We start from the raw sequence: 23,030 nt of genomic DNA on the forward strand, positions 1-23,030 counted from the left end.
TGTGGTCTAAAAGATTTTATTTAAACAATTTTAGACATGGACATTTGAAAAAATTTGACAATAATTCATTTCATCCGGAATTGTACCTGGCTTGATCTAGAAATGGCGGTCGTTGCTCGAAACGTTTTCAGTGAATTTGTAAACATCGTTTTATTTAAAAGGCCTTAGTCTAGCCCAACCAATAAAAAAACTGAACTAGATTCTACTCTGGGTGAGGCTGCAGCACTAAAATATTGGGTAGCAAAGTTTAGACGAGACTACGGAGTCCAACAACGCACTGATCGATCAAATGAGGCGACGGACGACTCCAGAAATGTCGAAGGTAGTTAAAAAAATGTCACCATACAACAAACAACGTCGTGAAGATGTTTCAATCGAGTGACTAAAAAGGGAGAACCAGCTCCAAACAATGCAAAGACTGTTCCACGTGAAGTGAAGGTCATGGCGTCGGTTTGAAAAGGAAGTTGAAAAAGAAAAAACCAATCAACGGCGAGTATTATGCAACGTTCAGGCGAAAAAATCGAGCCAAAAAGGGTTGTTTCTTCAAGACAATCCACCAGCTGAAACATTCGTTATTGCAATGACCAAAATAAGCATCCTATTCGCAAGACTTGGCTCCCTCGGATTATTTTCTGTTCTCAACTTATTGAACATCGCTGGAGACAGTGATTGGAGTTGAAAGTAATGGAGCAATTCGCGTACAAAAGACTTTTCTTGGTCTTTCGACAGGCCAAGGAGTGGTTTACAGTCTTTCTGGATTGAATTTCACCAAATCTCTCCTATTTACCGTCTCCTTTGGTATATTTCTTTGGTACCGCGACTCTTTTAAACTTTCGTTTCCAATAATGTTTCAATATTTTATTATTAGAGGAAACTAGACTTTAGACATGTTTAAATAAAGGGTAGAAATTTTGCGATACAATCCTGTGGTGTAATTCGCTATTTGACGCAATTTGTATATACGCTAACAACTTCATTAGTTTTTCCTGCAATCAATTAGATTTTACTCAAGTTTCAAGTAGTTAAAAAATAACCAAGTTCTTATTTCTTTTTATTAACAAATTTGTTGGTGATTTAATAAATTCGAGGTGGGTTAGACCATTAGGAATTATCATGAACCATAAACCGTAAAATCAAGGTTTCCTAATTATTAGAAACATGAAAACTATCGTGGCGAAAACAGAAAAAAGTTTTGACTCCGCCAGAACTTTGCCTATTGCCTTTAGAAAAAAGCAGTTAAGCGCGTTATTGAATTTTTTCGAAAACGAAGAAAATGCACTTTGCGATGCTCTGTATACCGACATGAGAAGACCGTATTTTGAATCGAAAATTTTCGAAATAGAAGGGGGAAAAAGAGAAATTCGTCACATATTAAAAAATCTTGATAACTGGATCGATGTACACAACAACGAAAAAAATATTACTAATAATTGTAAGGATGTTTTTTTTATTACTAGTGAACCTTATGGTGTTGTTTTGTTAATTGGAACCTGGAATTATCCTCTGATGACAATTTTGATGCCTTTGGCAGGTGAGTTACCGAATAACTGTCAACCTCCATCGATTTTAATTAAATTTTGACTAGGTAATACATCAAAAAGTAAAATCTACCCTATTTCAATGTGTCATTTTTTCCTGGGAAATTTTTATATAGAAAATAACAACGGAAATCGATAGAGAATCAAATTATGAACAAAAATTGTTCTTAGCATTTTTTTTTTTTAAAATCAATAGATTTTGAGTTATGCGCGATTGAAAATTTTTCTGAAAAACCACGTTTTTAATCAATTTTTCATGGAAAACTTTCGATTTTATCAAAAGTGTGAAATACAAAAATTAAGTTTTTAAAAAAAACGGAAAGATTTTTGCTTTTTAATTGGTTGTAGGTCTAATAAAAAGTTTGTATTCGAACGAAAATTTTTTGAAAATTCCACGTCGAATAACGGAAAAACGGTCAATTTTTCGAGAAAATCGCATTAAATCTTTTTCAAAGAACTTTTAAAAAGCTTTGAAATGAGGCTCAATAGAACTCTCTAGCATATAAACTAAGATAGTTATGACCAAAATAAAATCGATTTATATTTTTTTTTTTTAGAACAAAAACACATTTTCACCTTTACCAATAGTACCCAAATTGCAATAAAAAGATAAATCACTGTCGATCTACTTTATTTACGTAATAAAAAAGATTTCTGGGAGTTTGAACGATTTAGAATGCACAATTTCGAAAAAAATTATGTTTAAAGTCGAAAAATTATTTTCGAAATTTTTAAAAATCTCTTTTTATTCCAAAATTTCGGAAAAACTATAGGATATACGTAAAAATTAGTGGAGAACAAAAAGTTGGTATTTTTCTTAACAAACATTTTCCTTTTTTTTAATTTTTTTTATCTTATATAATAACCAAGATATGACTTTACAAAACTTGTCCTAACGTATGACTAGTACCATTTTCGCACCATTTAAACTTTACCCTTTTAAAATTAACAAGCTAAGAAAATTTAAAACTTTTAGGTTATGAAATTCCCTATAAAACTACGTTTTTAACGACTGAATATTTTGAAAATTAACCGAGATTTGGTCAAAAAACAAAAAAGTGTAAATTTAAAGTATACATCGTAGATACACGTGCAGCTGCCTCGTCCGTTTTTTTTTTTTTTGGTAAAGGGGGTCTTTAATTTTATATTATCATCCCTTATAAAGATAATACTTCATAAGCGATGAAATACATTAAAAAGGGTTTTAAAAAAATATAAATACCGTAGCATTAAACAACTTTTATTCAACCCTCAAATATTTTTTTCTCCCGATTAAATACTTTTAATTTTATTGAGTTTTCGCAATAAAGGGTAGTTTTCACCCCTAAGAGTAATTTGCACATATCGGTAAAAAGTAGATTTTGAAAATAAGGGTAAAATAAACTTAATTCATAATTTTTATGGAAATCGGATCTTTCTTACTTTGGTTGCCTGGACTATGGAAGAAAATATATGATTAGATAAAAATTTTCCAAAATATGAATATTTATATATGTGAAATTATAAAGGGTGATTGTGTTCAAGTCAAAAAACATATATAAAATGTCCGTTTTTGAAAAATATTTATACTTATCCACCATAAATTTTTGACTTTAATTATATTTTCTTAAAGTTATTCATCAGATAAAAAATATATTTTATACAGTAGAAACTCGATTATCCGGCTCTCAGTTATAAGGATTCGCGATTATCCGCACTATCAACTGCGATCAATCTAAACCAACTGTCGTACACAACGAGCGTTGAAAAAAAATACAGTTCTTTTTACGTATATGGTTATATAATCAGAATATAGAGTAGAAACTCGATTATCCGGATCTAAGTTATACGGATTCGCGATTATCCGCACTATCAACTGCGACTAATCAAAACCAACTGTCGTACACAACGAGCGTTGGAAAAAACACATTTCTTTTTATGTATATATGGTTATATAATCAGAATATACAGTAGAAACTCGATTATCCGGCTCTCAGTTATACGGATACGCGATTATCCGCACTATCAACTGCGACCAATCAAAACTAACTGTCGTACACAACGAGCGTTGAAAAAAAACACATTTCTTTTTACGTATATGGTTATATAGTCAAAATATACAGTAGAAACTCGATTATCCGACTCTAAGTTATACGGATTCGCGATTATCCGCACTATCAACTGCTACTAATCAAAACCAACTGTCGTACACAACGAGCGTTGAAAAAAAACACATTTCTTTTTACGTATATGGTTATATAATCAGAATATACGGTAGAAACTCGATTATCCGGCTCTAAGTTATACGGATTCGCGATTATCCGCACTATCAACTGCGATCAATTGAATAATTGAGTAATATTGAATCAAGTTACAAAATGTTTAATAATTTGTACTAAAAGTCGAATTTGTGCAAGCACTAACGAGTCGGAATAGGTTTGGAACTGAGTACTTAAACAGAAGAATGAAAATTCAATAACCAATACGGACTTTTTGATTATCCGAATCCCTAACAACAACATTTAGTCCGGTGAATCGAGTTTCCACTGTGTTAACTGAAACATTTGCGCAAAAAAACTCTTTTCTACTAATAACAAAATCAAAAAAATTGTAAAAGATAAATAGTAGCCCTCGTAGATTTTAATTAATTCGACTTTATAAAGTATGAAATGTACCATATCAGAACTCATTGATCTTCGACCTGTTTGATAAGAGAACGAAATAAATATTAGGACGCAGATAAGGCAGGGAAAAAACAAAAATTTTATGATAATAGTCGTCGAGTTTCGTAAACTACGTGTATTACTAGTAATAATACATTTTTTGGATTGATATTTTCCAATTAATACAAAAAAAAAACACACACACACACACACATAAACAAACCGAACTTGAGTTCCGTACAAGGTCAGCAAGAATCAACTACTATATATATATATAAACAACACCAAATAAAATGATATCACTACAATCCGAGGAGAATATGGACGGACAATTTCTCCCGAGGGTAAAACTCACCCAGTCGTCGATAATAAACGTAGATGATGGTGTCAAGACAAATAAATCTATATCGGAAACTGTCGAATGTACTAGAGAAATATTCAAAAGCCACAAAACGCTGCCGTTGTCCTTCAGGAAGGAACAATTGAAAGGACTATTGGACTTTTTTGAAAAAGAAGAAAAATCCATTTGCGAAGCTCTGTACGCCGATTTGAAAAAATCTCACGAGGAAGCGCTTATTGCGGAAATTTCTCTTGTGAAAAAAGAAATTCGCAATCATTTGAACAACTTGGACGATTGGATAAAGCCGGAAAAAGTGAAAAAAAGTATCGCAAACTTTTTTGATGATTTGTTGATTACTAGTGATCCGTATGGGGTCGTGTTGGTGATCGGTGCATGGAATTATCCTGTGTTTGTGTTATTTATGCCCGTAGTCGGTGAGTAAAGTTTCATACCACGAAAATTTATTAGTTTAACGAAAAAAATTACTAAACTTGATTATATCTTAAACGTAAACTGTTTTAATCAATTAATTTCTTGAATGATTGATAAAAAATTTTTTGGTTTCTCATAAAACATCTTCATTTTACGTATATTCTGTTTTAAAATTAGTTTTTTCAAATAATTTTCGAAAGATTCATATACAATTGACGCGTTTCGATTTTCAAAAATTATCAAAAAAAAAACAATACGATATCGTGATATTTTTTGTATACGAAAATAAATTTTCAGATAATTACTTAGCCAAAACGCGTATTTTTTTATTATTTCATTACATTTTTAAAAAATGAATCTGTGAATTATGTAAATGAAATGAAATTTAAGTTAAATTAAAATTAATATTTTAACAATTTTTCTACTTTATGTCCCAAATTAAGGGTAATTATAAATTACTGTTAAATCAGTAGACATAACCTCAAAACCTGCGGTCATAACCTCAAAAAATCCATGAATTAAATTAACAAGTTAAAATTTGGCGAATTACTTTTAATTTGAGTAATAATTTAATTCAATAACTACCAAAAACACTCGAAAACTTCATTATAAAAATCAAATTATTAATCAGTTCCCGATTAAATAAATGAATTATGTTTTTTACATATAAAATTCTGATGTATATCTAATTATAAAGCTTGTTCATTAAGAAAAAAACCTGTTTAAAGATATAAACATTATTTTCAATGTCGCAAAGTAATTTTAATTTATCAATAGGTCAAAGTGGATAATTATAAATAAATTAAAAAGAAGTATATTGGAAAAAAACAATTTTATATGGAAAAAGAATAAAAGTTATTAATATGATGACTATTTTTCGGTGTTAACAACAACAAAAGATACAATCGTGCACAAAAACGTTTCAAATACCGAAAAAATGACTAAAAGTCTCAAAAAAAATGTTATATAATTAGTTTTAAGTCATGGGATTATTGTAGTAGTTAGACATGGCGAAATGAAATCGATTTATCGAACAATCGATTCCTCGTACCAAATAAATCGATATTTGACAGTTGATAATCGATTTTGTTCAAAAATTAGTTACAATCAGCTGATACACTTGCGATGGAAATATTTTAAACATTATCGCGGGCAGATTTAATCTTATATTTTGAGCAGAACCGCTCGGATATTTGTAGACTTTTTATTATCGAATTCCCTTAACTATAAAATCCCAGATTTTACTCATAAGAGACCGCAGGGATTGTTTATCACGGTATTTTTCATAAAATACATTCGTAATCACAATATAAATACAGAAATCGATTTTTTGGAAATCGATTTTTTAAAATGTCGTTCGAATTGTTATAAGAATCGATTTTTTCCGGAAATAACCGCCATCTTTAAGTAGTGGTACGTCTATAACCACTACCTGGATAAATTATTAATAACGTGTAGGTCGATATATCGAAAAATACAATTTTAAGATGAATATCGAAATGAATTTCGTTATTTATTTCACTCACCTCGTATTTCGATAGAGATACATCATTTCCTGTTATTGCATGTTTTAAAAAACTTATATACAATCGAATATTGGCATATTCATCGCATTAATCGCGAATTAACAAACAAACGAAAAGGTTAAAAAATAGTCAAGGAAAATTTAAAAATAAAACTATAAAAAATCCACTTCTGACATATCCTAAGACTAAAAATCAAGAAATCGGTTATTCATTAAAACGATTATTGTCTTTTGAGTTGTGAAACAAAAAATAAGTCACAGGGAGCTAAATCTGGCGAATATCTTGTCGAAATGCTTCACGTAGAAGCCTCGACACGATTAAGTAGTATTCCTTATTAACAATTTCACTTTCTGGAACGATTTTATGGTCAACCATATCGAGCTAATCGAAAAAACTGATTAAACGTGCTTAAACTAAAGTCTCGTCATCAATAATGAACCAAATTGATTTGCAATCAACAAACAAACAGTTGGATATGATACTTCAATTAAAACAATAAGTTTGGATACAGATTTTCGAAAATGTCTTCGACAAGTAATAGTTTAATTTGTATATGATACTCAAGGTGCCATTGCTGGTGGAAACTGTGTGGTAATCAAACCATCCGAGGTAGCTGAAGCCACTTCTTCAGTAATTTCCCGTCTATTACCCAAATACATCGACAATGATTGCTATCCAGTCATCACCGGTGGTCCTAAAGAAACTACCGAACTTCTTCAAAACAGATTCGATTATATTTTCTATACAGGATCTTCACAAGTAAGTAAAAAACTGTCATTACTCTTTTGGTGTATCAAATTAGCTACGTATAAACGAATTTAATGACTTTCGAAGCTTTCAAATCTTGTTTATAACATTATTGAATGGTTCCATGGAAAAAAACTGTTTCTATATCATTAACAATCGTACTAAATACTTCTTCAGAATCAAGCATTCATATTTTATATCCTTTATTCCAAGCTTCTTTTTTTTTCAATCAAAACATCAAAAACAACATCATCCGAAACGTCTTTAATATTTTTGACAGGTAGGGAAAATTATATACGAAGCTGCTAGTAAATATCTGACTCCGGTTACGCTCGAACTCGGTGGCAAAAGTCCGGTGTACGTAGATAAAACGGCAAATTTGAAGCTAACCGCCAAAAGGATATTATGGGGTAAAGGACAAAACTGCGGACAAGTTTGTATAGCACCAGATTACGTATTGTGTACACCAGAAGTTCAAGCGAAGTTATTAGGTTTCATGGAAGATGCAATCAAAGAATTTTATAACGGCAAGTATTGACATTGATATTTAGAAGTCTTATAGATATAAATTTCGATTAATATGAAAGGAAAAAGGCGATAAAAAATGAAATAGAAGCATTCTAAAGATGTAACGAAGAAATAAACAAATAGGAAGAAAGTTCTGTACAATTCTGCACGCGTTCGAATCAATTATTGATTGAGTATTGATTTTCACATTGATATCGGGTTAATCCGCTAATCTAAAGTCATAGAAAATGTTTGGACGTTTCAATTCAAACACGTTCTTCATTACAAATATCAGAACTTTAGTAATGACCCTCGTATTTGTACTGTATATCGAAATATCGTAGAAAAATGAGTGTTTCGAGATTTTTTCTTTCAAATCGTAAGATAAATAAACTGATATTACTAGAAAATTTATTTATTTAAACCAAAGAAAACCCCATATTTAGATTTTGGAGATTTCAATCGAGTTTTTCTAAACCGTATGTTTCGGGTAATAAGTATAATTGAATGTTTTTGTTATTAAAACTATTTTAGGATCAGTTAAGACTTCTAAAGATTTCGGACGCATTATTAATCAAAGGCATTTCGATAGATTGTTAAAATTATTGAAAAATCAAAATATAGCCATCGGTGGACATACCGACGCCGCGGAACGTTTTATTTCCCCCACTATTTTGATAGACGTCCGTCCAGAAGATCCTATAATGCAAGAAGAAATATTCGGTGAGTGAAATACTTCAATTTACTAACCGTATAAACTGCAATCAAATACTTATTATTCATAAACAAAGTAATTAAACAAAAAATAATGATTAATGATAGTTATGGATGGAACCTAACCTAACCTAACCTAACCTAACCTAACCTAACCTAACCTAACCTAACCTACCCTAACTTAACCTAACCTAACCTAACTTAACCTAACTCGAGAAGTCAAAAGGCGCCCTGAAAGGTAGGAAGAACTTACAAAATGTCAATAAACGTAAGTTTCGATCTAATAACTGGAAAAGTAGATGGGAATGGGAGTATACAACGATGTGGGTTCTACCAGAAGTCCACCCCACACCAAGACATGTACAGGTTGCTATTGAACCAATCAGAAAGATGTTTTTCATTTTATATCCAGTAACATATTGCTTTTTGGTCATGGTTCTTGAAAGCGTCCTTAATACAGTCATCAAAAAATTGTAGTTAGTTGATTAACCGTCTTGTCTTTTGAAATCACATGTTTTGACATGTTTTTTAGGACCTCTATTACCTATAATTAACGTAAGAAACGCTCAAGAAGCGATAGACTTTATAAACGCGCGAGAAAAACCGCTGGCTCTGTATTTATTCACTAATGATGGTAATGTTAAAAAAGATTTCATGGAGAGAACTTCTAGCGGTGGTATGGTTATAAATGACACTATAATGCATATCGTTGCTGATGGATTACCATTTGGTGGAGTTGGAAATTCAGGTAATGAAAAATTATTGATTATTGTTCAGTTTGGTTTTTCGATCAATCGATAAATATTTAAATCGAATTGCAACTTTAGTTACAATATTTGTTGTTTAGTAAAAACTTCCTCGAAGATTTATTACACTTATAAAACGAAGGCAGCTCATTAAAGGGAAATTAAATAGCTCCTTGAAGCTTCTATCTTATTCTAGATCGTCCTTTTGACATATCTTTCAATTAGTCTACATTTTTTTTTTAATTTTTATTGGAGAACAATTTAATAAATTTAATTTGTCTATTTTATCCATTATCTTTTTTAGTAGCTTTTAATATTTTTATTTTGTGTATTTGAACGGTTTCTTCTAATTTTTTCGAATAGTTTCCGTGGCGTTTATAATCTAATATCTACTTTCTAGATATTAATTTGGGTTTTTAGAAAAAAATTCGTATCTCTCTTAAACTTTTCCACGTTTCCATTACAGATTACACATATTACAGATTACATATTACAAATTACACATATTACACATTCCAGATTACACATATTACACATTACAGATTAGACATATTACACATTACACATATTACACATTACAGATTACACATTACACATTCCAGATTACAGATTACACATTACATATTACAGATTACACATATTACACATTCCAGATTACACATTACACATATTACACATTACACATTCCAGATTACAGATTACACATTACAGATTACACATATTACACATTACACATTCCAGATTACAGATTACACATTACAGATTACACATATTACACATTACACATTACACATTCCAGATTACAGATTACACATTACAGATTACAGATTACACATTACACATTACACATTACAGATTACACATTACACATTCCCGATTACAGATTACACATATTACACATTACACATTACAGATTACACATTACAGATTACACATTACACATTACAGATTACACATTACATATTACAGATTACACATATTACACATTCCAGATTACACATTACACATATTACACATTACACATTCCAGATTACAGATTACACATTACAGATTACACATATTACACATTACACATTCCAGATTACAGATTACACATTACACATTCCAGATTACAGATTACACATTACACATTCCAGATTACAGATTACACATTACACATTCCAGATTACAGATTACACATTACACATTCCAGATTACAGATTACACATTACACATTACAGATTCCAGATTACAGATTACACATTACAGATTACACATATTACACATTACACATTCCAGATTACAGATTACACATTACACATTCCAGATTACATATTACACATTACACATTCCAGATTACAGATTACACATTACAGATTACACATATTACACATTACACATTCCAGATTACAGATTACACATTACAGATTACACATATTACACATTACACATTCCAGATTACAGATTACACATTACAGATTACAGATTACACATTACACATTACACATTACAGATTACACATTCCCGATTACAGATTACACATATTACACATTACACATTACAGATTACACATTACAGATTACACATTACAGATTACACATTACAGATTACACATTACACATTACAGATTACAGATTACACATTACATATTACAGATTACACATATTACACATTCCAGATTACACATTACACATATTACACATTACACATTCCAGATTACACATTACAGATTACACATATTACACATTACACATTCCAGATTACAGATTACACATTACACATTCCAGATTACAGATTACACATTACACATTACAGATTCCAGATTACAGATTACACATTACAGATTACACATATTACACATTACACATTCCAGATTACAGATTACACATTACACATTCCAGATTACATATTACACATTACACATTCCAGATTACAGATTACACATTACAGATTACACATATTACACATTACACATTCCAGATTACACATTACAGATTACACATTACACATTACACATTACAGATTACACATTACAGATTACACATTACACATTCCAGATTACAGATTACACATTACATATTACAGATTACACATATTACACATTCCAGATTACACATTACACATATTACACATTCCAGATTACAGATTACACATTACAGATTACACATATTACACATTACACATTCCAGATTACAGATTACACATTACAGATTACAGATTACACATTACACATTACACATTACACATTACACATTCCCGATTACAGATTACACATATTACACATTACACATTACAGATTACACATTACACATTCCCGATTACAGATTACACATATTACACATTACACATTACAGATTACACATTACACATTACAGATTACAGATTACACATTACATATTACAGATTACACATATTACACATTCCAGATTACACATTACACATATTACACATTACACATTCCAGATTACACATTACAGATTACACATATTACACATTACACATTACACATTCCAGATTACAGATTACACATTACACATTCCAGATTACAGATTACAGATTACACATTACACATTACAGATTACACATTACAGATTACACATTACACATTACAGATTACACATTACACATTACACAGATTACACATTACACATTCCAGATTACAGATACCACATTACAGATTACACATTACACATTCCAGATTACAGATTACACATTACACATTACAGATTACACATATTACACATTACACATTCCAGATTACAGATTACACATTACACATTACAGATTACACAGATTACACATATTACACATTACACATTCCAGATTACAGATTACACATTACAGATTACACACATTACACATTCCAGATTACAGATTACGCAGATTACACATATTACAGATTACAATATTAAATATATTACAGATTAGATATTAGATAAGAAAATTGTGAACTAACAAAACATTTATACAGACTCAAAGATGAATTAATGTGGAATGGAATTGTTGAAAAATTTTTTTCGTAGGAATTGGTGCATATAAAGGCAAATATACGTTCGATACATTCGTACATAAAAAATCTGTTTTGTCGAAATCGTTCAATCCTTTACAAGAAAAAATTGAGTCAGTGAAATATCCACCGATGACACCAGCTTCAGCGAAATTCATTGTCGATGTAGCTAAGTAAGTACAATCGTTTCTAATTAAATTTTTTCCCTAATAAATTTTCTTTTAAGGTCTAATATAGTTATATCGACGCGTTATTTAACGCACGCGCTCATGTTTGCTTTAGGGGTGGCTGTAACAGTATCCAGTTATTATATTAATAAAAAATTAAATGAAAAATGAGATTAGAAAAATTTTTTTTTATATATAAACCGAAGGAAATTTTGTTTTAAATAATAAAAATATACTTTTATTATTGTTTATTATTATTAATCCCACGACCTGTTATTTTGGCATAAAAAATGAATTACAAGGTACGAATATCATTAAATTAGATTAATTCTCTACGATATACCTGACCTTCTACCTGTTCTTTAGTCCATATTTGCACAAATCCAGGCGAGGCGTTTGGAAATCGATCAGATAGTTTGTTACACCGTTCTGATGAGACGTAATAACGTCGAAACTAGTCAGTGGTTACAAACCCTTGCAACTGCGAGCTATTGGGGATGTTAATATCGACATCACGTTCTTCAGAGAAGATTTTACTCGGTATTCACTAAAATTAGCGCCCCCTATCGATACGAGGTTATCTATTATAGAATTGAACGTAGTCGAGTCAGATTTGGAAACCAATTCAACATTTTTTAATGAATATACTTACTGCCAATTGTCTAATTAAAAATTACTAGTTTAAGTTGGTTACGGTTTTTGAAAAACAGTAATTACAGAATTTTTTAGGAATTTAGAGAAGGGGATGATACAAAAAATTGAAAGGCAAGAAACTCTTTATTCTAATCTAAAAGTTTACACACAAAATATTTGCATATGAAAATAATTTTCACATTTTGTTGTTAATTATTTGTGAATTCGTATTTTCTGGAAAATTAGATCATTTTTAATAATAATAATAAAAAAATAAATTGTATTACGACTACTTAGAAAAGAAAAAGACAGTGACGTGCATGTTTGGAGGGATTTAAAAATTTTATTTCCACATAGACAGCTGATGAAAAGATAATACTTGAAAGTAGCATTAAAATAGTTAATTCTACTAGGCCATTTTTGCCAAATTTGCTTTCAAAATTGGCTATTTTCGAACCAATCGACACTAGTATGAGACAAACTTCGGAACCTTAATGAAATTACTTTATTAACCTCGTGATTCGTGGCTTAGAAGAGATTTTTTGAATTTTTCATATAGAAAAAAGTAAAAGGGAACCATATCTGGCAGATACGTTGGCTGAATGATAACTATTGTTTCGTATTTAGCCAAAAAATCAGTCACAATGAATATCGTGTTGAAAAATGCTTAAAAAATCGACGTCGACGCTTTAAAACGATAAGGTAATCAATAAAAACATCCGAGTATTTTCGAGGTATCATATAAATTCGCATTTTTTCACTAGTTAAAGTTCGTTTATCGAATTTAAGGTTATTTTCTTTCACACTTTTTGTTGACGTGGTTTTCGCGACGTACAAAACATTTAATTATGATCTAATGAGTGACCGGAACGAAATTTGGACGCTCCAGAAACTAAATTGCAATCGAGGGAATGAATTTCGTCCCTCGGAAACTAATTATTCGCATCCGTTTATAAGACAAGATACGTATTGAAAGAAATAGGAAAAAATGAATCCAGCAGAAAATAATCCCGCATTTTTTAACACGTAATTTGGAATACTTTTTCTTTTTTTCAATATGCAGTTCAATAAAGTAACTTTGGCGTCGTTGTACGGCGGATACCGCATAGATAAACCCAATTCGCTAAATCCGCTGAAATCTTTTATCAAAACGCTTTTTTTATGGGAAAAAGTATCGAAACCTTCTTGTCCGTGGTAAGATCCCATACCGCTACCCCCGACGCCCCCGAACGGCAAATTTTCCGTAATCACATGCGTGATTGTATCATTAATTGTAACCCCACCCGAAGAAGTCCTTTCTAAAATGGTTTTCCTGATATTTTTATCTTTAGTGAAGACGTAGAGAGATAAAGGTTTTTCGCGAGCGTTTATAAATTCGATGGCTTCTTCTACATCTTTTATATTTATTATCGGTAGAATCGGCCCGAAAATTTCTTCCCTCATAACGGAATCATCGGGATTGACGTTGATCAAAATAGTGGGAGCCAACAATCTTTCGTCCTCGATGAATTTCCCGCCGATCGCGACATTTTCCGTTTTTATAAAATCCAATAACCTCTTGAAATGCATATCCGTCACTATTTTACTAATGTACGTCGATCTTTTCGGATCCGATCCGTAGAATTCCGTTAATATCTTCTGAGCTTCTCGTAAAAATTTTTTTTCCGTCGCTTTCGTACATAGGAGATAATCCGGAGCTATGCAAGTTTGTCCGCTGTTCACTATTTTGCCCCAAATAATTCTTCTAGCCGCCCTCTCCATATCGACATTATCGTCGAGATAAACCGGGCTCTTGCCTCCTAAAGAAAAAAAATGTTTTTCAAATCAACACTAACAAATATCCGAAAGGAAAATAATGAAATTTTATAACAAACATCGATGCTGGTGCGTAAATTGTCTTTCATTCGTCAACGTTCAATTTTGCACGCACATTTGGCTACCAAGAAGATTTCCAACGGGAGGAATGATGTCAGTCAGATGTTTGAGCTTTGCATCAATCGAAACGAGGTTTTATTGAGCGGTTTCCAACGGAAGGAACGTCAGTCAGATGTTTGAGCTTTGCGTCAATCGAAACGAGGTTTTATTGAGCGGTTTCCAACGGGAGGAACGTCAGTCAGATGTTTGAGCTTTGCATCGATCGAAACGAGGTTTTTTTGAGCGGTTTCCAATGGGAGGAACGTCAGTCAGATGTTTGAGCTTTGCATCAATCGAAACGAGGTTTTTTTGAGCGGTTTCCAATTGGAGGAACGTCAGTCAGATGTTTGAGCTTTGCATCGATCGAAACGAGGTTTTTTTGAGCGGTTTCCAATTGGAGGAACGTCAGTCAGATGTTTGAGCTTTGCATCGATCGAAACGAGGTTTTTTTGAGCGGTTTCCAATGGGAGGAACGTCAGTCAGATGTTTGAGCTTTGCATCGATCGAAACGAGGTTTTTTTGAGCGGTTTCCAATTGGAGGAACGTCAGTCAGATGTTTGAGCTTTGCATCGATCGAAACGAGGTTTTTTTGAGCGGTTTCCAATGGGAGGAATGTCAGTCAGATGTTTAAGCTTTGCGTCAATCGAAACAAGGTTTTTTTGAGTGGTTTCCAATGGGAGGAACGTCAGTCAGATGTTTGAGCTTTGCATCGATCGAAACGAGGTTTTTTTGAGTGGTTTCCAATGGGAGGAATGTCAGTCAGATGTTTGAGCTTTGCATCGATCGAAACGAGGTTTTTTTGAGCGGTTTCCAATTGGAGGAACGTCAGTCAGATGTTTGAGCTTTGCATCGATCGAAACGAGGTTTTTTTGAGCGGTTTCCAATGGGAGGAATGTCAGTCAGATGTTTAAGCTTTGCGTCAATCGAAACAAGGTTTTTTTGAGTGGTTTCCAATGGGAGGAACGTCAGTCAGATGTTTGAGCTTTGCATCGATCGAAACGAGGTTTTTTTGAGTGGTTTCCAATGGGAGGAACGTCAGTCAGATGTTTGAGCTTTGCATCGATCGAAACGAGGTTTTTTTGAGTGGTTTCCAATGGGAGGAACGTCAGTCAGATGTTTGAGCTTTGCATCGATCGAAACGAGGTTTTTTTGAGTGGTTTCCAATGGGAGGAACGTCAGTCAGATGTTTGAGCTTTGCATCGATCGAAACGAGGTTTTTTTGAGCGGTTTCCAATTGGAGGAACGTCAGTCAGATGTTTGAGCTTTGCATCGATCGAAACGAGGTTTTTTTGAGCGGTTTCCAATTGGAGGAACGTCAGTCAGATGTTTGAGCTTTGCATCGATCGAAACGAGGTTTTTTTGAGCGGTTTCCAATGGGAGGAATGTCAGTCAGATGTTTGAGCTTTGCGTCAATCGAAACAAGGTTTTTTTGAGTGGTTTCCAATGGGAGGAACGTCAGTCAGATGTTTGAGCTTTGCATCGATCGAAACGAGGTTTTTTTGAGCGGTTTCCAATGGGAGGAACGTCAGTCAGATGTTTGAGCTTTGCATCGATCGAAACGATGTTTTTTTGAGCGGTTTCCAATTGGAGGAACGTCAGTCAGATGTTTGAGCTTTGCATCGATCGAAACGATGTTTTTTTGAGCGGTTTCCAATTGGAGGAACGTCAGTCAGATGTTTGAGCTTTGCATCGATCGAAACGATGTTTTTTTGAGCGGTTTCCAATTGGAGGAACGTCAGTCAGATGTTTGAGCTTTGCGTCAATCGAAACGAGGCTTTTTTGATCGATTTCCAATGGGTAAATTGTCTTTCATTCGTCCACATTCAATTTTGCACGCACATTCGGCTACCAAGAAGATTTGTTCGCATTGACGAGCGACGAAGCCGCGTGGAACTGTCAATTCCGAATGGTACAACAGTATTTGTTTACCAGAAATGTCCGAAAAAAGTAAGGAAACCAATCGCAGAAGTCGAATCAGTCAAACGAAAACGTTTTCGACGAATCGACGGATCATCTGCATACCCATCCGACGATTTCTTCCAAATCAACAATAAATTGCGAGGTCCACGTTTTTTTACACCCGAAGAAGGCCTAGAAGATGCTAAAAGACTTCAGTTTATCCCTGCAAACTCAGATCGACACCTTCGAATCATACTTCTCCTGTCAAAGAACGAGAGATTATTTCAAATATGTCAAATCGATAATAATCGAAAGTTATGGAATCGTATCGGGTCGTGAGCTAAAAAAAACTGTGTTTCCATTGATTTTTTTACCTAATTCTAGCGTCACCGGTGTTAAATTCTTCGCCGCAGCTTTGTATATGATTCTACCGACAGCAGTTGAACCGGTAAAGAAAATGTAATCAAATTTTTGATCCAACAATTCGGTAGTTTCTTGAACCGCACCAAGATAAACTTGGAAGCATTCTTTATCTAAATATTTCGTAAGCACAGTCGCCAATAAAGTTGCCGTGTGTGGAGCTATTTCCGATGGTTTTAAAACGATCGTATTTCCAGCTGATATAGCATCTGAAACGATAATATCATTATATTTCATTCGGTATTAAAATATGAATAATTAGTGATATTGATTATCGTTTAATTATATCTTAATAATCTTATTAGTTCGACCTAGTTCCTCCTAAGTTTGTTTTTCGGTTGTAGAACTTGTATAATGTAATATTTCGACGATACTTACGTAAAACCGGTCCTAAAGTTAACAATATTGGATAATTCCACGCTCCTATAATCAATACAACACCATACGGTTCTTTGTAAATATAAACGCCGTCCAAAATATTTATCAACCTCTTTTCCGGTTTGCTCGGTTTTGCCCAATTTTTTAATTCAATTAAAGAATGTCTTATATCGTTTGCCACAATTTCTATTTCATAAATTTCTGTTTCTAGTTTATGTTTACGTAAATCCTAAAATTATGAATAATTACCAAAAAATTTATTTATTCCTACGACCGTTGCTACTCAAATTTTCAAATAGATTGGATTTGTCTCATCAATTCCATGTTTTGATTCTTCAAAATCGTTTTTAATCGTGGGGGAGTTGGATTGCCATGTCCAGATACAACTTTTTTCGGATTTGGTTGGTTTTGAAAGACATTACTTTGCATCAATCGAAACGGAGGTTTTTTTTGGGCGGTTTCCAATGGGAGGAACGTCAGTCAGATGTTTGAACTTTGCGTCAATCGAAACGAGGTTTTTTTGAGCGGTTTCCAATGGGAGGAACGTCAGTCAGATGTTTGAGCTTTGCATCGATCGAAACGAGGTTTTTTTAACGGTTTCCAATGGGAGAAACGTCAGTCAGATGTTTGAGCTTTGCATCGATCGAAACAAGGTTTTTTTGAGCAATTTCCAATGGGAGAAACGTCAGTCAGATGTTTGAGCTTTGCGTCAATCGAAACGGAGGTTTTTTTGAGCAATTTCCAATGGGAGAAACGTCTGTCAGATGTTTGAGCTTTGCATCGATCGAAACGAGGTTTTTTTGAGCGGTTTCCAATGGGAGAAACGTCAGTCAGATGTTTGAGCTATGCATCGATCGAAACGGAGTTTTTTTTGGGCGGTTTCCAATTAGAGGAACGTCAGTCAGATGTTTGAGCTTTGCATCGATCGAAACGAGGTTTTTTTTAACGGTTTCCAATGGGAGAAACGTCAGTCAGATGTTTGAGCTTTGCGTCAATCGAAACGGAGGTTTTTTTGAGCAATTTCCAATGGGAGAAACGTCTGTCAGATGTTTGAGCTTTGCATCGATCGAAACGAGGTTTTTTTGAGCGGTTTCCAATGGGAGAAACGTCAGTCAGATGTTTGAGCTATGCATCGATCGAAACGGAGTTTTTTTTGGGCGGTTTCCAATTAGAGGAACGTCAGTCAGATGTTTGAGCTTTGCATCGATCGAAACGAGGTTTTTTTTAACGGTTTCCAATGGGAGAAACGTCAGTCAGATGTTTGAGCTTTGCATCGATCGAAACGAGGTTTTTTTTAACGGTTTCCAATTGGAGGAACGTCAGTCAGATGTTTGAGCTTTGCATCGATCGAAACGAGGTTTTTTTTAACGGTTTCCAATTAGAGGAACGTCAGTCAGATGTTTGAGCTTTGCGTCAATCGAAACAAGGTTTTTTTTAGCGGTTTCCATTGGGAGAAACGTCAGTCAGATGTTTGAGCTTTGCGTCAATCGAAACGAGGTTTTTTTTAGCGGTTTCCAATGGGAGAAACGTTAGTCAGATGTTTGAGCTTTGCATCGATCGAAACGAGGTTTTTTTTAACGGTTTCCAATTGGAGGAACGTCAGTCAGATGTTTGAGCTTTGCATCGATCGAAACGAGGTTTTTTTAACGGTTTCCAATTAGAGGAACGTCAGTCAGATGTTTGAGCTTTGCATCGATCGAAACGAGGTTTTTTTGAGCGGTTCCCAATGGGAGAAACGTCAGTCAGATGTTTGAGCTTTGCATCGATCGAAACGAGGTTTTTTTTAACGGTTTCCAATTGGAGGAACGTCAATCAGATGTTTGAGCTTTGCGTCAATCGAAACGAGGTTTTTTTGAGCGGTTTCCATTGGGAGAAACGTCAGTCAGATGTTTGAGCTTTGCGTCAATCGAAACGAGGTTTTTTTTAGCGGTTTCCAATGGGAGAAACGTTAGTCAGATGTTTGAGCTTTGCGTCAATCGAAACGAGGTTTTTTTGAGCGGTTTCCAATGGGAGAAACGTCAGTCAGATGTTTGAGCTTTGCATCGATCGAAACGGAGGTTTTTTTTAACGGTTTCCAATGGGAGAAACGTCAGTCAGATGTTTGAGCTTTGCGTCAATCGAAACGAGGTTTTTTTTAACGGTTTCCAATGGGAGAAACGTCAGTCAGATGTTTGAGCTTTGCATCGATCGAAACAAGGTTTTTTTGAGCAATTTCCAATGGGAGAAACGTCAGTCAGATGTTTGAGCTTTGCGTCAATCGAAACGGAGGTTTTTTTGAGCAATTTCCAATGGGAGAAACGTCTGTCAGATGTTTGAGCTTTGCGTCAATCGAAACGAGGTTTTTTTAACGGTTTCCAATTAGAGGAACGTCAGTCAGATGTTTGAGCTTTGCATCGATCGAAACGAGGTTTTTTTGAGCGGTTCCCAATGGGAGAAACGTCAGTCAGATGTTTGAGCTTTGCATCGATCGAAACGAGGTTTTTTTTAACGGTTTCCAATTGGAGGAACGTCAATCAGATGTTTGAGCTTTGCGTCAATCGAAACGAGGTTTTTTTGAGCGGTTTCCATTGGGAGAAACGTCAGTCAGATGTTTGAGCTTTGCGTCAATCGAAACGAGGTTTTTTTTAGCGGTTTCCAATTAGAGGAACGTTAGTCAGATGTTTGAGCTTTGCGTCAATCGAAACGAGGCTTTTTTGAGCGGTTTCCAATGGGAGAAACGTCAGTCAGATGTTTGAGCTTTGCATCGATCGAAACGGAGGTTTTTTTTAACGGTTTCCAATGGGAGAAACGTCAGTCAGATGTTTGAGCTTTGCGTCAATCGAAACGAGGTTTTTTTTAACGGTTTCCAATGGGAGAAACGTCAGTCAGATGTTTGAGCTTTGCATCGATCGAAACAAGGTTTTTTTGAGCAATTTCCAATGGGAGAAACGTCAGTCAGATGTTTGAGCTTTGCGTCAATCGAAACGGAGGTTTTTTTGAGCAATTTCCAATGGGAGAAACGTCTGTCAGATGTTTGAGCTTTGCATCGATCGAAACGAGGTTTTTTTGAGCGGTTTCCAATGGGAGAAACGTCAGTCAGATGTTTGAGCTATGCATCGATCGAAACGGAGTTTTTTTTGGGCGGTTTCCAATTAGAGGAACGTCAGTCAGATGTTTGAGCTTTGCGTCAATCGAAACGAGGTTTTTTTTGAGCGATTTCCAATGGGAGAAAATCTATTTAATAGTCAGATGTTTGAGCGATATTAATTGTATGGGAGTGAAGCTAATGCAGAATCTCAAAATCTTGCAATATCAGTTTAGGCACGGCATCGAAGTTTTTTGATACAACGAACTCAAAATGTTGGTAATTTAAGTAGCAACCCTCGTATTTTTTAATATTCACAAGGTTTTTTTTCTTTCAAAATCTAATTATAAAACAATTTAAGTAAAAAAAAACTTGTACTTACTTTATGTAGAGCTTCAATAATTTTATTTTTTTCTTTCTGTAAGAAAGTCAAAAGTTGTTTCAATTGATCCTTTCTAAACTCCAAAGATTTCGATTTTCCGGTAGCGAAAGCCCTGCGGCTAATGTCTACGACCTCGACGGCCGACTTTTTAGTATCTTCCTCGATGTCGATGACATTCTCCCAAGCATTACCGTTCTTATCTACACTAGTGTTGTTATTTTCACTTTCGATTTTTGACATTTTCGGATATCGCAACAACCGTCCGACGATGTCGTTAATACAAAAATGGAAAGGATCGAAGCCGGCGCATCGCTTCGGCTACAAGTTTTTTGGGGCGGTAATGGGAAAAAGGGGGTCGATATAAAGAGGGGATGAATAAATAAGAGTTCACGTTATATTTTTATTTCGAATAATCGGGTGTTTATAATATTAATGAGACGTGTTTTACCTAACGATAAAAACTAAAAACAATTTTTCTTCATCAAAGATCCTGGTAAGGATTTTTTAAAAGTTTTATTAATTATTTTCATCGGTCCAACAAATTTAATTTTATAAGAATCGCTTAAAATAAAAATTGGAGCGACGAGTCAGACTAGAACCAGGAAATTCACTCATTTCAGCACCGGTCGGTTTATAGAAACCGAACCTGGTTGATTCGCCGGCCCTTTAATTCACTCTCGGAGGTTTTTTCATGTTTGTTCGTAACGGAACAAAAACGGCGTCGAGAAAGATGTTTCCATCGAGTGTTTGGGCAGATAAAATGTGAATCCATCACTTCACACAACAGAAAAACAATCGAGTGATGAATCCAAAGAAGACAAAGTCAAGGCGTCGGTTTTTCGGGAGAATTTTCATTGAAAAACGATAAAATATAAACGACGATTATTATTGCAAAGTTTGAGCGAACAAATCACGCAGAAACGGTCACATTTGGCTCGCGTGTTGGTGCAATGGCCAAAATTAGTTTAAATCGTTACTTCATGCAGCTTATTCGCAAGATTTAACTCCCTCGGATTATTTTCTGTTCTCCAGAGTTGAAAAAACTACAAAATACGCGTGGGATATTTTATTATAGAAAGGAATGATATAAAGAAAAGTTTTTCGACAATCGAACCCTTTTATATATAAAAATGAAAAGTTTAAGCTTGTTTAAGCGTCCTTGTACAAATCTTGAAAAATTCAAATAACGAAATGGCAGTTTCTCTAAGTGATTGAAGCAGAAGCGTAAAGTATTTTTTTTTTTTTTTTTTTTTTTTTCACCTAGTGACACTAGTAATTTGTAACCCCCGGCAACTATATAACAACTATAATTAAAAAGTCTTTTCCAAGATATTTAAATAAAATTATTTCTCGCTCGCTTTATTATGAAAGGTAACTTGCAATTTAAAATATCCGTCTATCCGCAATTATAATTTACATTTTCATGTAAAATTGAAAAAATCGTTTATTACTTTGAGGTACAAACTACAATTTAATTTTCCTTATTCGACCAGATGTTTCAGTTCACTTTCGGAAAATATAAATAACCATAAATCGTAAATAACTTCCGAGGGTAATCATTAAATTAATTGAAAAGAAGGTTTCACTTTTTGAATAATGGATTTTATGTGATTTTTTCATTAGTTCGATGTTTCGTCATCGTCACAACTAAATTAACGCGATTTATCAACTTTCTAGAAAGACCTTTTCATTTATTTATCGTTTCTTCGTTATCTGGAATTAGTCAGAAATTCATTTTGGGTATATAAACGAGTTTATTTATGAGCCGCGAAGTCAGTTTATAATTAAAAGTCTTTCGTTACAATTATTCGATTAAATAATTATTTTTATCATTTTTAATTGTGTTTATTGAAGGTTTTACATGTTTAATGCAAAATTTTTGTACAAATAATGCACGAAAAGTACCAAAATGTCCTTTTTTAGACTTGTATTGCACTTTACACAAAGATTTAGGGCTCCGCCCTTACAAAATTAAGTTGATGCAAGAATTGAAGC

At 33.7% G+C, this 23,030-nt stretch overlaps 3 protein-coding genes across 6 annotated transcripts in view; 1 reads left to right on the plus strand and 2 right to left on the minus strand.

Moving 5' to 3' along the window:
• Positions 1–23,030, minus strand: part of LOC130442542 (synaptotagmin-15-like) — an 80,952-nt gene that overhangs the window by 3,270 nt on the left and 54,652 nt on the right. The window contains exon 9 of one of the 3 annotated variants that reach the window (XM_056776724.1): positions 21,699–22,078. The exons of the other annotated variants lie outside the window; for them this stretch is intronic. Within the exon in view, the coding sequence (XP_056632702.1) occupies positions 22,001–22,078 (78 nt within the window). The 3' untranslated portion in view covers positions 21,699–22,000. Of the gene's footprint in view, positions 1–21,698; positions 22,079–23,030 lie in introns of those variants that run through there. 3 annotated transcript variants of the gene reach the window in all.
• LOC130442540 (aldehyde dehydrogenase, dimeric NADP-preferring-like) lies at positions 975–12,586 on the plus strand. Of its 2 annotated transcripts, none has more exons than XM_056776721.1 (7): positions 975–1,531; positions 7,044–7,237; positions 7,506–7,752; positions 8,267–8,455; positions 8,979–9,194; positions 12,195–12,351; positions 12,405–12,586. In XM_056776721.1, the coding sequence occupies exons 1-7, from the start codon at positions 1,159–1,161 to the stop codon at positions 12,514–12,516; spliced, it is 1,488 nt and encodes a 495-aa protein (XP_056632699.1). In that variant the 5' UTR covers positions 975–1,158; the 3' UTR covers positions 12,517–12,586. The 2 variants fall into 2 exon arrangements, with proteins under 2 accessions (XP_056632699.1, XP_056632698.1); XM_056776720.1 differs by lacking the exon at positions 975–1,531 and adding an exon at positions 4,146–4,954.
• On the minus strand, positions 13,104–21,315 carry LOC130442539 (aldehyde dehydrogenase, dimeric NADP-preferring-like). The gene is made up of 4 exons (XM_056776719.1): positions 21,036–21,315; positions 17,590–17,818; positions 17,166–17,420; positions 13,104–14,777 (listed from the first exon to the last, which is right to left on the minus strand). Exons 1-4 carry the CDS (start codon positions 21,273–21,275, stop codon positions 13,915–13,917), a joined length of 1,587 nt encoding a protein of 528 aa, XP_056632697.1. The 5' UTR covers positions 21,276–21,315; the 3' UTR covers positions 13,104–13,914.

This window comes from Diorhabda sublineata, chromosome 4, assembly GCF_026230105.1.
Source record: "Diorhabda sublineata isolate icDioSubl1.1 chromosome 4, icDioSubl1.1, whole genome shotgun sequence".
NCBI lineage: Eukaryota > Metazoa > Arthropoda > Insecta > Coleoptera > Chrysomelidae > Diorhabda > Diorhabda sublineata.